The following is a 15,723-nucleotide window of genomic DNA, read 5'->3' on the forward strand; positions in this document are numbered from 1 at the left end:
TGAGAAGCGCATGGCAGAACACGTGAAGGAGACACGCTGAATGAAAGCGCACATTCACTCTCTGACAGCAGATGGCGCTAAACTGCAGAAATGCAGCCGTTAGCCCAGGAACCCCACAAACAATGCAGCTGCACTACTTTCTAAAAATGTATTTAAATGGTTTAAACCATAGATACATATCTATGGTTTAAACAGCCATTCAGATTTTTGTATTCGCAGTGTTCATCACAGAACCAAATACTTAAATATTTAGACTTAATACCATGATATACCATATATCGTGATAAAAGCATTTGCAATTAATCGCAACATGAAAATTTCATACCGTCATATGCCTAGTCCTGGCATACTTATGCTGATAATGCTGGTGTGATGCTGCTTTAACTAACCAAACTGGTTGACTGTCTGGAGAATATAGTTAACCAAAGGATTAACCAAAAAATTTACTCATGCTCATGTTGTTCCAAAGCTTTATTTCTTCTTGAGAATTTTTTTTTTGACTTTTCTCGATCTAAACGGTCTTATCTGTTTTGTTTTTTTGTTTGTTTTTTTACATTTTTCTTTGCATGTTCTTTGACATTTTCAAGGACGAGCAAAAAAAAAAAAAGCCCTGTGGCTCCAACTAATTCTCACTCCAGTGGTGTGAAATGAAGAGCAAATGTGCTCTATACAGTATTCAAAGAAGAGCTTTCTTTTCTTTCTAAGAATTCTGTAGGATTTTTTCTCAGCAACATTTATTGTGACTTCTGTATTTCACAACACATGTTTTTAGAGCTCACAAAATGCATGAATGCTCGTTCCTGTCGTTGCAGTTTAAATTGGCTACAACAGATGAGCTTTAAAAGACCTTTGAAGTTTTCAGGTCATCTAAATGAGTCTTATTTATGAAGCACTGTTGAGAATCTGTTGTTGCAGATAAGGTGTCATGTCTGTTTGACGCATTAGTGGAGTGGGCTGGTGACGATGATGACAGTGTTTTTAAACCCGTCATGCATTGATTTGAATTGATATCAAGGAAACCATGGAAGCATAAGTGTGCTTGTTGTTTGTGTTGCTTGTGTGACTAAGCTTCTCAGAATTTAGTGTCATAAATCCAGTAATGCGTCTCTCCGCTGCAGGCAAAAGACTCTCCTCTGACGAGCACCAACTTTGTGCACATCACTAAAGAGCTGAAGAACAAAGACCAGTACAGCCAGGTCCTCTTTTCATGCTCTGTCAGGATGGTAGGTTTTTTACATTTCAATTTCACTGTTATCAAATGACAAAAACTGTGCATTTGTATTGCTAAAGCATTTGCAGGGTATAGCTGAACTAAGAAATAATGTAAAATAACAATGGCGGAAAAAAAGGAATAAACTGTGAAAAAGCAAACAGAAATAAAGTAAAATAATCTAAAATAACTGAGCAAAGTAAATAAGTAATATTGACAAAGTAAAATAACAATAGTGCAAGTGGAGTAAATAAGCAATATTATCTAAAAAATCAAATAGCAATAGTGAGAACGGAGTAAACAAGCAATGTTATCAAATAAAATAACAATAGTGCGAATGGAGTAAACAAGCAATGTTATCAAATAAAATAGCAATAGTGAGAATGGAGTAAACAAGCAATGTTATCAAATAAAATAACAATAGTGCGAATGGAGTAAACAAGCAATGCTATCAAATAAAATAGCAATAGTGAGAATGGAGTAAATAAGCAATGTTAACAAATAAAGTAAAATTCCAACTGTGAGATTATACAAGCAATGTTATAAATAAAATTAAATAAAAAAATATGTAATAGTGTGAATTATATAATCAAGCAATATTAGCAAATAAACAAAAAAACAATAGTGCAAATGAAATAAAGAAGCAATATTAGCAAATAAAATAATATAATATTTAGATTGAGTTAACAACCAATGTTAACAAATAAAGTAAAATTCCAACAGTGAGATTAGAGTATCGAAGCAATGTTATAAAATAAAATAAAATAAATGATTAATAGTGTGAATGAAACAATCAAGCAATATTAGCAAATAAAACAAATAACAATAGTGCAAATGGAGTAAACGAGCAATGTTAGCAAATAAAATAACAATGTGAAGGAGTGAGTATGAATGGAGTAAATAAGTACTATTAACAGAAAAACATTAATAGAAATGCAAAATAAAATAAGATTACATTATGAGGAGTGAACCAAGAAAAAAAGTAACACAGTTAATATGTAGGATAAACATGACAAAACGATAGTCTTTCTCTCTCTCTCTCTCACACACACACACACACCCTCTTTCACCAAACTCCAAGTCTTATTCACTTTCTCATTTTCTCACTCATGTCATGAGTGCCTCTGACCGTAGCCAACATGGAGATCACAAGCACAGCCGAGTGCTCAGTGTTTGACTGCCTTGAGCAAAGACTGTAATACACACTCTCTATCGTACCACTGCAGCTATAGATGCTGCTACCATTGGTCCAGTTTATCTTCCCTTCCCAGCGAGACTCAGCCACACCACCAACCCAAATTCACAAGCTATTTTTAAAGGCAGGAACATGCAGTACAATAGAGGAGCAGTACATAAACATACCAACGGTGCTGATGCAAAGGTTGCTCATGAATTTCAATAAGCCCTGAATATCGTTGTAACTTATAATTGTAGTCAAGCTCAGACAGAGGAAGCTAGTTCCCCTAATTTCTGCTTTTTCTCTCTCCTGATCTCTCTTTTCTCCAGCTCAACTGGTTCAACAACACAAAGGACAGAGCTTTACTCATCACAGACAAGCATATCTACAGGCTGGAGCCCAAAAAACACTTTAAAGTGCAAAAACGAATATCACTTGATTCAGTAAGTATTTCAGGCATATGAACACCCAATCACACACACTTTAACATGCATATCACTCTTAGAAATAAAGGGTCCAAAAAAGGGGGTTTCGGAGCATTTTTATGCAAGAACCATTTTTGGTTTCCAAAAGAACTTAAATGAAAACTATTCTTAAGAGTGTGAAATGAAGCCTTAAAAACAAAGCAGACATGTCTTGGTATCTGTCATTGTCTGGGTTTTGTTTTAGTTTTATGTAACTGTGCAATGTGGGTCAATGCATCTGTCTGCTGCAGACTCGCTGTCTCCTGACTCTCCGTAGCACGTGTCCCTTGTCTTTAGCTTATGGATTTTTGCATACAACTACCAACTGGTCTCTCTTATTAGATGACAGCACTAATGCTCCATATGACCAGCCACGTCAGATGGTTTAACAGGGTCATTCACAAACTTCTGGCTGCGTCGGAGTGAATTCAGTGACCAGAACAGTCTGTGTGTGAGTTGTCTGACCTACATTCTGTCTACGTTCTCAGATGCGATACAGTGAGAGAGGGATTTGGACACACAGTGCAGCACTGCAGTCTGAGCTCCACTTCACAATCACATACACACACATTAAACCTGCCATTTTTACCATATCTGTATGTTTCACACGTCTCTAGCGGAAGCAGGACCAGACGTCTCAGAGAGCGAGAGACAGAGATAAGCGATTGGGCAGTTCAGCAAGAGCTGCAGTATAGCACTGAATCGTGCCAATTATGCACACACACTCTTTAACACATAATTTCCATGCTACAGCTGTCATTGTGCTGTTTACAGATTTGAATATTCAAAAGATACCAGAATAGCGCAAGAAAAAAAAATAGTTTGTTTACTGCTAAGTCAATCTCACAAAAATCCTATTTCACCCCAAATTCTAAGAAAGATAATACATAAAAATGCACAAAGGAAATAAAGCTTATTTTAAGGAGCATCATGATTATTTGCAATTTATACATTATTTTGATGACAATTAAGCACATTTATTACAAGCATTATTTTGTAATGCATCTGGACATTTCACTTTTTTAATACTTTTTTTCATTTTAATTTTTCTCAGTGGTGATTCTCAAATAATGTGTTGTATCAATCAACCAACCACATGCAATTTAGTATATGGATGTAACTGTGGTAGTTTTTATTATTATTATTATTATTATTATTATTATTATTATTATTATTCTAAAGCCAGTGTAAATAAAGGCATCACAACAAATACTATTAAAATTATTGAATATATAGTTTATGAACTATTATAGTTTTTGTTTTTTTATTTTTTAAATATGTCTATCGTTTTTTAAGTTTTTAGTTTTAGTTTATTTAATTTTTGTTATTTTAGTACTTACTAAATAAAAATAAGAAATGTTAAGAAACTAGATAAAATATTTAAATATTATATATATATATATATATTATATATTTTATTAATTTATTTTAGGAATATTTAATATTTGTTTTTCTTTCATATTCGTGTTGTTGATTTATACAAATATTTATTTATTGTATTGTTTTATACATTTATTTTATTTCAATCAATGTTTATTTTATTTGAAGAAATTACCTTTTTATTGTTTTAGTTTTAGTTAACTATTATAACCCTAGCACTGCCATAAAGTATAAATACTTTACAATTTAAATACAATTTAAATAATGAGAATAAGGATGGGATTGTGCTTGATTGTCATGAAAATAATGTCACAATGCAAAAGACATCTTACCGGTCCTAAAATAGGCTGCAGTTTTTCAAAGCAAAATTTTGCGCTGCAGTATGACCTGGACATGTCCTGACCGATTTTATGAGATTTGCTCTATTATAATCTCACAGCCACGTCAGCAGCCGTGCACCAAATGGGTCACTATCCGAGAGCATATTATGAACTTTCACAAGCCTCTCTGGTCAAGCCACACAGGATGGGTTCAGACAGTCCCAGACAAGGATATTGTACATTGTGGGTTTTAATCTAATTTCACCACAGACTGACGCACTATGCTCTGTGTGGCACAGGGGGCTGATCGTGTCAGCTGATATTCTAGAGCAGCAGACACAGACAGGGCAACCCTACAGCCTGTTCACAATTATTATGATAACTATAACCATAAATATATAGTATTTTGTATTTGTTCAGGGCTACATTTCCCAAAAGCATCGTAAACCTACGTTTATTGTAGCTCCATTGGTGGGAAGGGTTCTACGATCAATTTAGGCTTACAATGCTTTTGGGAAAAGCAGCCCCGTTTATTATAATCATGTGTGCAGTTAAATGCGTTATTAAAACATCATACTTATACACTATCATTCAAACGTTTGCAGTAAGTAATGTCAATGTTGTTATACAGAAAGGATGCATTAAATCGATCTGTTTATTAAATAAATCAATCCTGAAAAGAAATATGTATAACATTTGCAAAAAAAAACACAAAATATGAAGCAGCACAACTGTTTTCAACATTGATAATAGTCCGAACTGTTTCATGAGCAGTAAATCAGCATGTTAGAGTGATTTCTGAAGGAACATGTGACACTGAAGACTGGAGTAATGATGCTGAAAATCACAGCTTTGATCACAGGAATAAATTATATTATTAAAATATATTAAAATAGTAGTGAGTTATTTTAAACGGTAAAAATATTTCACAATTTCATTGCTGTTTTACTCTAGTTTTGAATCAAATAAATGCAGCCTTGGTGAGACTTCTTTCAAAAATATAAAAAAATCTTACCGACCCCCAACTTTTGAACAGGATTTATTTTATTTTATTTTGTTTTATTTTAACTCTGTATTGACCAATCAGCATCCAGAACCACAGCTATCCTTTTTATCCATTCCATACTTATTCTATCATTTATCACAGTTAATCATGTGTTGCATCTTTGAAATCCACAGCAAAATTGAGGTCTTTGTGTGTATGTGTGTGTCTGTTTGAATGGAACACAGTGCAGGAAGCCCACCCTCATTTCTCAAAATCTCAGACAGCAAGGTCAGCCGCATGTACTGCAGGGCACAGAGCGATTAACCTGTGTGTGTGTGTGTGTGCCCGCATGTTTGTGTGTGTGTGTCCATCCAAGTGGCAGTAAAGAGGCTTAACGCTGCCTGATCACTCTGTTTCTTGCAGGCACAGTGGTGACGCACCTACTGCTGTTCATAATGTACACTCAGAACAACACACTGGCCTTTAATGAACCTCAAAAGACCCCTTGAACATAAAGAAGGCCTGTTTTTTAAATAGCCAAGAGGCTTTAGTTTTGTCACAGCCATACTGTGCACATACAGTGCACAATATGCAAGTATTATTTTATGTAGGCATATAATGCAGTAAGCCATCAGTAATTGATGTTTTGACTAAACAAGAAATAATGTTAAAAAATATATAGGTCAGCCGCATGTACTGCAGGGCACAGAGCGATTAACCTGTGTGTGTGTGTGTGTGCCCGCATGTTTGTGTGTGTGTGTCCATCCAAGTGGCAGTAAAGAGGCTTAACGCTGCCTGATCACTCTGTTTCTTGCAGGCACAGTGGTGACGCACCTACTGCTGTTCATAATGTACACTCAGAACAACACACTGGCCTTTAATGAACCTCAAAAGACCCCTTGAACATAAAGAAGGCCTGTTTTTTAAATAGCCAAGAGGCTTTAGTTTTGTCACAGGCATACTGTGCACATACAGTGCACAATATGCAAGTATTATTTTATGTAGGCATATAATGCAGTAAGCCATCAGTAATTGATGTTTTGACTAAACAAGAAATAATGTTAAAAAATATATTTTTTAAATAAAACTTTCAAACTTTCTTGTTTGATTGGACCGCCAAATATCAAGACATTATACAAATAATTGGGTAAAAAAAAAGATTTATTGTGGAATAATACCTACTGTTTCACATACTATTTTTAAAAAGTACTTTGCAGTATGAAAATAATATTTCTAGTATTACATTCTGAACATAGCCTGTGATTTTTTTACTCGCAGTGTTCTTATTGTTAACTAAAATTAAAACTATTAAAAATTGTTTTTGGTAATTTAAATAAGGCTGAAATATAAATATCATATATAAATATTAGATGAAACTTGAACTTTAAAAAGAAAAATTGAAAATTAGAAATGTTGCCTTGGCAGCTATCTGAAATAAGTTTAAGTTGAATTACTAAAACTGAAATAAAAATAAAATTCAAGCTATGTTTAAAAGGCTAATAAAATGACAAAAACACAACTTAAGTTCAAAATAAAACTGAAAATATAAAAATAAACATTAAATCTCAGTATTAAAAAAATGCTGTAATAGTATATGCTGTGGTGAGAAAAAGTATGTGAACCCATTGGAATTGGTTTTCTGCATTAATTGGTCATAAAATGTCATACCGTCATTGCTGTAAAAGGTTCAAATATGCACAATATGCTGGAAAACCAAAGAATGTGCAGGACCTGGATGATTTGTTTCTGAAGAATAGTGACAAGCAAGGGACTAGGTAGGCAACTATAGGTAAAGTTCACTTACTTTCTCCACAGTACTGTGAATGTTTAATGTTCAATAAAGACATAAAAGATTTTAATTGTTTGCGTTTGATGAAGATCAGATGACATTGCATTACTAATTAATGCAGAAAAACAACCAATACCAATAGGTTCACATCATTTCTCTTGCCTCTGTAAATAATAAAATGACACTCGTAAGTTGGCTGCTGGCAATATTACTGGGAACTTTTTTTTTCTTAGGGACCGTTTAATTGGACAAAAATATATGTGCAGTGCAGGATGACTCATCAATATTTTTCCTACAAGAGACTGCATATTCAAATGTGTATCTGCCACAGTTAGGGCATGATTCCATGAGATTTTAAAGCATATAACGCACATGGGTGTGCATGCTCATGCGACAGCATCCCCAGGACCGTTTCTAATCTCAGAGTCATGCGTACCAGCCAGGCACACATTTCACTGATGCACAACGTCGACTGGTCACACTCTTTGAGTAACTGCAACAATCAAGTCATTCATTCACAATTATTTCCAGCAGATTACTCATTCGCAAGGTTACGGAGTCAATCGTGTGCTGAAGCGCAGGAAGTGATTGTGTTGGGAATGAGCTTTTACTCTGATTGCAAAGCCAGAGGTTGACTGAATGCCAGTGGTTGGCAGAAAAATGGATCTGTCGGACTCAGGAAAGATGAATTTATTGGACGCACATGCTTCAACTTCATTGTGCAGCAACACATGCTATGCAGCGTGTTAATATGTTTTCATGTGTTTGTATTGCTGTTTTACACTCCCTTCAATCTCACAGGTGGTTGGTGTGAGCGTAACAAGTGGCAGTGACCAGATGGTGGCGCTACATACTGCCTCTCAGGATGACTTTCTAGTGCACCTACAGAGGGGTCAACTCAACCCAAATCAGGACCGTGTAGGGGAGTTGGTGGGCAGCCTCACAGACCACTTTACACGGTAAGAGTCCCTGCCAATAACCTCCAGCGTCAACATTTTGTGGGTACTGTGGAAGAATTTCTGCTACTAAGGCAAGCATCACTATTACTTTTGTTCATTCTTCATGTTGAGGATTTAAACAGGCCCATAGTATTAGGATCTAATCATTTTTTCAAAATGTACAGATTCATACAGAGGATTGATTGAATATACAGTTTCCATGATTAACATGTCTATGATTTCAAATTCTGAATTGAAATTAATTTTAGCATTTTTGGGTGGCATGAGGAAAAAAAATGTCAAGTCACCTTAATTTCTGTAGCGCTTTATGTAATACAGATTGCATCAAAGCAATTTCAGAGAGATAAACAGGGAAGTAGCAGAATCTCAACTGTGGAGACAGTTCAGATTCTGCTGTTAAGCAGTTCCAAAAGACAATAGTGTCTTTATTTAGCTCAAGTCAGTTTAGATCAATAACAGTGTGAAGTTCACCAGTTTGAAACGAGGTCAGTTCAGCTATAAGCAGTTCTACAGTAGGCAGCAATGTAGTTATTAAGTTCCGGTGTTGATTCAATTCATTCCAATACATTGTGATAAAACAAAATAGTGGTGATACAAAACTCTGATATCATAACGAGTCAGCATATCGTAATTTTAGGAGAAACCTCATAAATGGCAAATATTGATTCACTATTCATTATACTTGTTAAAATGCTTTTACGTCGATTTGTATAACATAATAACATGGCTAATGATTAAGATATATGCAATTATACGTGTAATTTAAGGTGTAATGAATACATACCATGTGACATTTTTAGAATCATTAGTTTCGTCATTTGCTGAAAATGGAATAAAAGTGTTTCAAAACCATATAAAACCAATGTGAATACAAAGTGTTCATTTCTAAGAACTTTTAAGATTAGTACGTTTAGTTATGTGGTTCATCCCTCACTATTTGTGCTAATCATTCCTCAGATCGGCTTGTTTTTGATCAGTTTAAGTGATCAGACCTAAGATTTTGCCTGGCGAACAATGAAACATTTCATTTGGATTAATTAATTAGCTTCTAATTCAAAGATTTTCATAAGTTGAAACGTTTAAAGTGTCATCGTTTAAAAGGTTATTGTCAGAGGCCAGGAAATGTGTTGCTTTATTGGAAACAGTCAGCTGATGAGGTAAAGTGCCTGCCAAAAGTTTGTGGTCCGTAAGATTTTTATTTTAATTTTTCTAAAGAAATTGATACCTTTAAATTTGTTTTATTTAAATTTATATTTATTACTATTTATATAGCACCTTTCAAAATAAAGTTACACAGTGCTTTACAATAAAATCATATCATTTAAATAATTACAATTTTAACCAATTTTAATTCATCAAGGATCCAATAAATTGAACACAAGTTAAATACATTTATAATGTTACAAAATATTTGTATTTCAAACCAATGCTGTTCTTTTGAACGTTATATTAATTAAAGAATCCTGAGAATGTAAATGAATCATGGTTTCCACAAAATTATGAAACAGCACAACTGTTTTCTTCATTGATAATAGTAAGAAACGTTTCTTGAGCAGAAAATCAGTACATTAGAATGATTTCTAAAGGATCATGTGACACTAATGATGCTGAAAATTCAGCTTTGACCACAGAAATGCAATATATTTGACAATTAATACAAATACAAAACGATTTACCATATTTTTGTTCAAATAAAACGTAACCTCATAGTGATCAAAAATTATTCAAAAATCTTACCGACCCTAAATTTTGAATGGTGGTGTACAAAGAGTCTCTGACATGCGTCACTTGGACATTTATATTGGGGGGGGGGGGGGGGGGGAGTGGGCAGGAGAACAGATGACAAAGCACACACGTGCAGTTCACTCGATCCCCACAGCAGAGACGCAGCACCACTTTCATTGCTTTAAAAACTAGATTACATTTTTCCTTTTTCATGAAGGTCATAATGATAAGGAGAATGTTAAGCACAAAAACAAGACAAGATGGACTATTTTGAACCATATGTGAGGTATTTCAGTTAAACTGATGTAAAAAAAATAACCCCTCGCCAACTCTAAACAGAAGGTGACTGTAGTTTGCCAAGTAGGTCATGTTCCTGGATCAGAGAGTCTTGTTGGTCCTGAAACAACATTCTTCCAAATTAACAAAGTCTTAACCCAATATCTAACCAGATTTCCCCTAAAATCAGGACAGACATGGCATAAAAGTCTGCAGGTTGCATTTGAGCATCATTAGAATTTACTGTAATAACAATCTGTTTGGGATTGCAAAAGTAAGAATGTTATACAAATAGAAGAACTTAAGATCATTGACATTGTGTACACTGTAATAAAATTTCCTGTGCTGTATATTATAAAAAAAAACCTTGCAGCTGAGGTTGCCAGAGACCGTTTTTCAGGTATAACGCCATATATAGTTTACAAATTATAATCGTATATTTCTGTAAGTGATGTAATGTTAATATTACCAATCTACTTGAATCTACTTCTACATAGCCACTTTGATAATACAAGAAATCCAGAACAGAAATTCACATGATGAATCAGAGCTCATCATAATAAGCATAATTAATACTCGTATATGTATTTTATATATAACCATCAGGGTAACACACAGCACTAAAATAATGCAATAATCATTCACTAAATAACAGATAATGTAACACTAAACATCCTAATGTACATTACTGATATAAAAATACAAACAAACAACTATTAAAAATACTATACATAGTATATTAATATGTCGCACAGGGGCTATAAATGTCCTTTCATTTTTTTGTTTTTGCTTTCAAAAACCATACATTTTACAGTATTTTACAGTAACATTACAAATTATGCACATCACCATTTACAATTTTTCACCATATAGTAGGGAAAGTTAGAGTGAACCAGTTAACAGGTTTTTACTGTAGCATTTTCATTTTTCTGTATAATTACAAATATTTGATCAATTGTATAATGATTTTATTATTTCACAGCAATTCAGTCCAGCATCTCTGTAATGTACACTATTGCAGTGGGTTTAGGTACTTAATTCTGATGTACATTTGAATCATTTGTGAAACTGACAAATAAACATAAAGTCTTTGAACAATAGTAATGCACGTTGAGTAACCATTTTTGAAAAAACATAGACATCTCTTGGTTAGCTAAATTTCACATTAGTGTAATCATTGAGTGAGATGAGATTCAACTCACGCTCCAGATCTTCCCCCAGACTACTTAATAATGATTAAACGATATTTAATGTATTATTAAAATGAAGAAAGATGGAGGTTGAGTTGGGGTATTGGAGAAATCCTGGATGATTTTTCACAACCGTGACGATAAATGTGCTTTGTGATTGACAGGATTAGCTGAACATGTTTCTCATGATCTTTCATCTCCAACTAAATTTTAAGACAGCAGCAAAATGTGCTATGACCCGTAGGAGTTATATAGGAATTGGTGCATAAAATATTAGTTGTAGCAAAGCTTTTTAACCAGCTGGTCTCAGGGTGATTTCAGTGGATGTATGAATATGAAGTCAAGTTCACACTGGTGTCCTAGCAGAGGAACCATAAGTGTAAAGAATCACATTAACTGTCAGCATCATCCACTAACGTTTGACAGCCACAAAGTATTAATACTTTTTATCATTTCTTACATGTATCGTCTAAAATAACCAATTCCTTTTAATGAAATATTTTACTCAGAAAGTGTGCTTGTATGTTATCCAGGCACATAACAGTATTCTTCTCATTGTCTCAATCTAATCAAACCTCTCTTATGATCTGGGATATAGTTTTGTAAATATTTAATGACTTTAGATTGCACATTCTCCTTTGCATGAATGCTGAGAGCTCCTGTTCATCTGAAATGTCTGTATCTCAATTCAAACGGTGATTCATTTCTGTTATCATGCCTGTCTTTAAACTCTGTGACCTTTCCCGTGGGTCATGCACCCTCACCTGACTCACGCTGACATTATGACTGTGTCATGTGTGTTTGTTTGGGGAAAGACCGTGCCAGCCTGAACTTAACTAGTATAGTCTCTGCTAGAGGAGCATCATACATGTTGTTAATATATCTTCATCTTACTGATCGTTTTTCAGTGGCTGGGTTTAATACAAATATTAAGAAATCAGAGTGGATATTGCTTATATACAACACCATGTTGCTTATATACAGTACATACAGTAATTCAATTTAAGGAAGGTAAATGTGACACACAAAATTGCTGAAATGCAAGTCTATACGTAGATTTTGCAAATAACACTGTTTACCACGTCTCTCTAATAAAAGCTTGCAGATGGATCCACACGTCTCATGTCTCGTCAGCCCCCATTACAATATGCCACACCTGTGAGGTGGATGGATGATCTCGGCAAAGGAGCAGTGCTCACTAACACAGATTTAGACAGATTGATGACCTTTTGTGTGCTTAGAAAAAGTCCTAGATCTTTGAGTTCAGCTCATGAGAAATGGGGGCAAAAACAAAAGTGTTGTGTTTATAATTTTGTTCAGTGAATATACATGGGTGATTCTATAATTGGAGATACATTTGGCATTTCATAAAGTTAAGAAAAAAACTGTTCATTAACAGAAATTCTTTCCAGTATCTTATTGAAAACATATTAAATTTTAATAATTCAGTGCTTGCCAAACTGCTAAATGTGTAGAAATAACAATAAATCATAACAGGAAAAATCCTTCTTGTATCATTAGACAAACAGTCCTTACATTCCACCATTTGGAACTGAGATAATATTTCACCTATGCATACCTTTAAGGGGTCCTATTATGCTCTTTTACAAAGTCTTGATTTTAGAACATGGTCTCATGCTTGGTGGTTCGAAAAACAAATTTCTTTTCACATAATTTACATTGTTAAAATACCTTTCTCCCCATCCTGGCACAAACGGCTGGATTAGTTCCGACTTTGATGAAGGTCCGCCTTCCGAAAAACAAAATGTGTTGTGATTGGTTAGCTGTCCCAGTGCGTTGTGATTGGAGAACAGCTTAGACGGTGTTTCAGTACTACCACGCCCCTTGCTCCGTCTTTCAACAAAAGCTTTTTGGCGAATCCGGCACTGTACTCCCTCATGTTGTGGAAGCTGTCCTCAGTAAAATGCGCAGCACACAATAGCAAATTGGGGTTATAATGCTCAGGGACAGAGTTAAAAAATAAATGGCAACCAATGTTTCCTGATATCATCCGCTTTCGGAAGCCCGAACAAAGACGTTCGCGCACCGGACGAGAAGCGCAGCGTCGCGTCACATCTTTAAAATTATTTCTTTCTTTAAAATTCAAATACATTATTTTCTATGAGTGTAGGCACACCGACGGTGCCGTTGGGAAAACAAACGCTGTAGTCCAAACGAGCCATTCGTTGTAGTTCTTGAAAATTGATTTTTTTTTTTTAAGAAATATCTCCCTTTGGAGTGGACTTTGAGATTTGTAACTTTCTAGATCTTTTTTATGCCCAAACATACACACTGACTAAAATTAAAAAAGTGAAAAAGCATAATAGGACCCCTTTAAAATAAATAAATAAATACCTATGTCTTCAGAGAATTGTCCACTTGGAGCAAATATTTTTAATCTGAAAATGTATTATATACAATATCCAGTAAAAAAAGTGAAATGTTGAAATATTATAAGGGTGCATCATATCTCAATAATGTTTATGAGATTTTAAACAATTGTATATTTTTTTGTGAAAATAGTTCATAAACAGAGTTGACCCTTTAAATAACAGAATTGTAAAGTAACAGAATTGACAGAATTATCCAGTGGACTGTCAATTCTGCTACACTATTGTCAGCATTGTTACTCTACCTTGGTAACAGAGTTTGACAGTAACAGAATTGAACATTTTATTTTATTTTTGCCAAAAACTGCACTTGCTAGCATAAATGCTAAGAGAAAATCTAATGAAATCATGATTAAAATACTTTTAAAAAACTTGATTTGTGATCAGTAATACATTTTGTTTTCCTTTTGATATTATGGTAACAGGATTGATGTTCTTCAAAATAACTCTTGATATAAGAACTGTTTAGATTAAAATATTTTGTCAGAGAGAGCACATAGACTTTTCAGTGCTTCAGATCTTAACAGTGAGGGAAAGTGTCATTATTTCCTGTATCTTACATAGTTGTGGGAGATAATTCCACCAATTTAAAGGCAAAATATGGTACGTAACAGAGTTGACGCAAGATTTATGGACACACATTTTTATAAGAAAAAAAGTTATTTTAAAACAAATTAATGTAGTAGAATTAATTAAATTGGTATTTAGGGCTTTTCTAAATAAAATGAATGAAATATTACAAATATTAAAATGAACTTGAAGGTGACGTGTGTCTTTTTTTGCTTTGTTAAAACTTCCCCAATACTTCTGTTTGTAAACTAAACCATTTAAAAAAATCATTATCATTAAAATAATTTAAAAAATCATTATTTTTGCAATTTTGAAATTAAATGACACACTTCACCTTTAAATGGAAACCTACCAATCAAATGTTTTTTGAAAATAATAATAATGATAATGCTTTTGAAAGAAGTCTCTTATGCTCACCAAGCTAAACTGTTTTATATTTAAATATGTTTTAAAATATAATTTATTCTTGTGGTGTAAAGCTGAATTTTCAGCGTCATTACTCCAGTCTTTAGTGTCACATGATCCTTCAGAAATCTAACTTTGATGAAGGTCCGCCTTCCGAAAAACAAAATGTGTTGTGATTGGTTAGCTGTCCCAGTGCGTTGTGATTGGAGAACAGCTTAGACGGTGTTTCAGTACTACCACGCCCCTTGCTCCGTCTTTCAACAAAAGCTTTTTGGCGAATCCGGCACTGTACTCCCTCATGTTGTGGAAGCTGTCCTCAGTAAAATGCGCAGCACACAATAGCAAATTGGGGTTATAATGCTCAGGGACAGAGTTAAAAAATAAATGGCAACCAATGTTTCCTGATATCATCCGCTTTCGGAAGCCCGAACAAAGACGTTCGCGCACCGGACGAGAAGCGCAGCGTCGCGTCACATCTTTAAAATTCTTTCTTTCTTTAAAATTCAAATACATTATTTTCTATGAGTGTAGGCACACCGACGGTGCCGTTGGGAAAACAAACGCTGTAGTCCAAACGAGCCATTCGTTGTAGTTCTTGAAAATTGATTTTTTTTTTTTAAGAAATATCTCCCTTTGGAGTGGACTTTGAGATTTGTAACTTTCTAGATCTTTTTTATGCCCAAACATACACACTGACTAAAATTAAAAAAGTGAAAAAGCATAATAGGACCCCTTTAAAATAAATAAATAAATATTCAGAGAATCAGAGAATTGTCCACTTGGAGCAAATATTTTTAATCTGAAAATGTATTATATACAATATCCAGTAAAAATGTTGAAATATGTTGAAATATTATAAGGGTGCAAAAATAAATCAATAATG

General features: G+C 34.1%; 1 protein-coding gene across 1 annotated transcript in view; it reads left to right on the plus strand.

Annotated features, from left to right (window-relative positions):
• LOC107598227 (unconventional myosin-Ig-like) overlaps window positions 1-15,723 on the plus strand; it is a 59,078-nt gene that overhangs the window by 31,823 nt on the left and 11,532 nt on the right. The window contains exons 18-20 of the mRNA XM_016289506.1: window positions 1,119-1,223; window positions 2,717-2,830; window positions 8,127-8,284. Coding sequence (XP_016144992.1) covers window positions 1,119-1,223; window positions 2,717-2,830; window positions 8,127-8,284 — 377 coding nt within the window. The remainder of the gene's footprint in view (window positions 1-1,118; window positions 1,224-2,716; window positions 2,831-8,126; window positions 8,285-15,723) is intronic.

This window comes from Sinocyclocheilus grahami, unplaced genomic scaffold (genome assembly GCF_001515645.1).
Source record: "Sinocyclocheilus grahami isolate Dianchi unplaced genomic scaffold, SAMN03320097.WGS_v1.1 scaffold248.1, whole genome shotgun sequence".
NCBI lineage: Eukaryota > Metazoa > Chordata > Actinopteri > Cypriniformes > Cyprinidae > Sinocyclocheilus > Sinocyclocheilus grahami.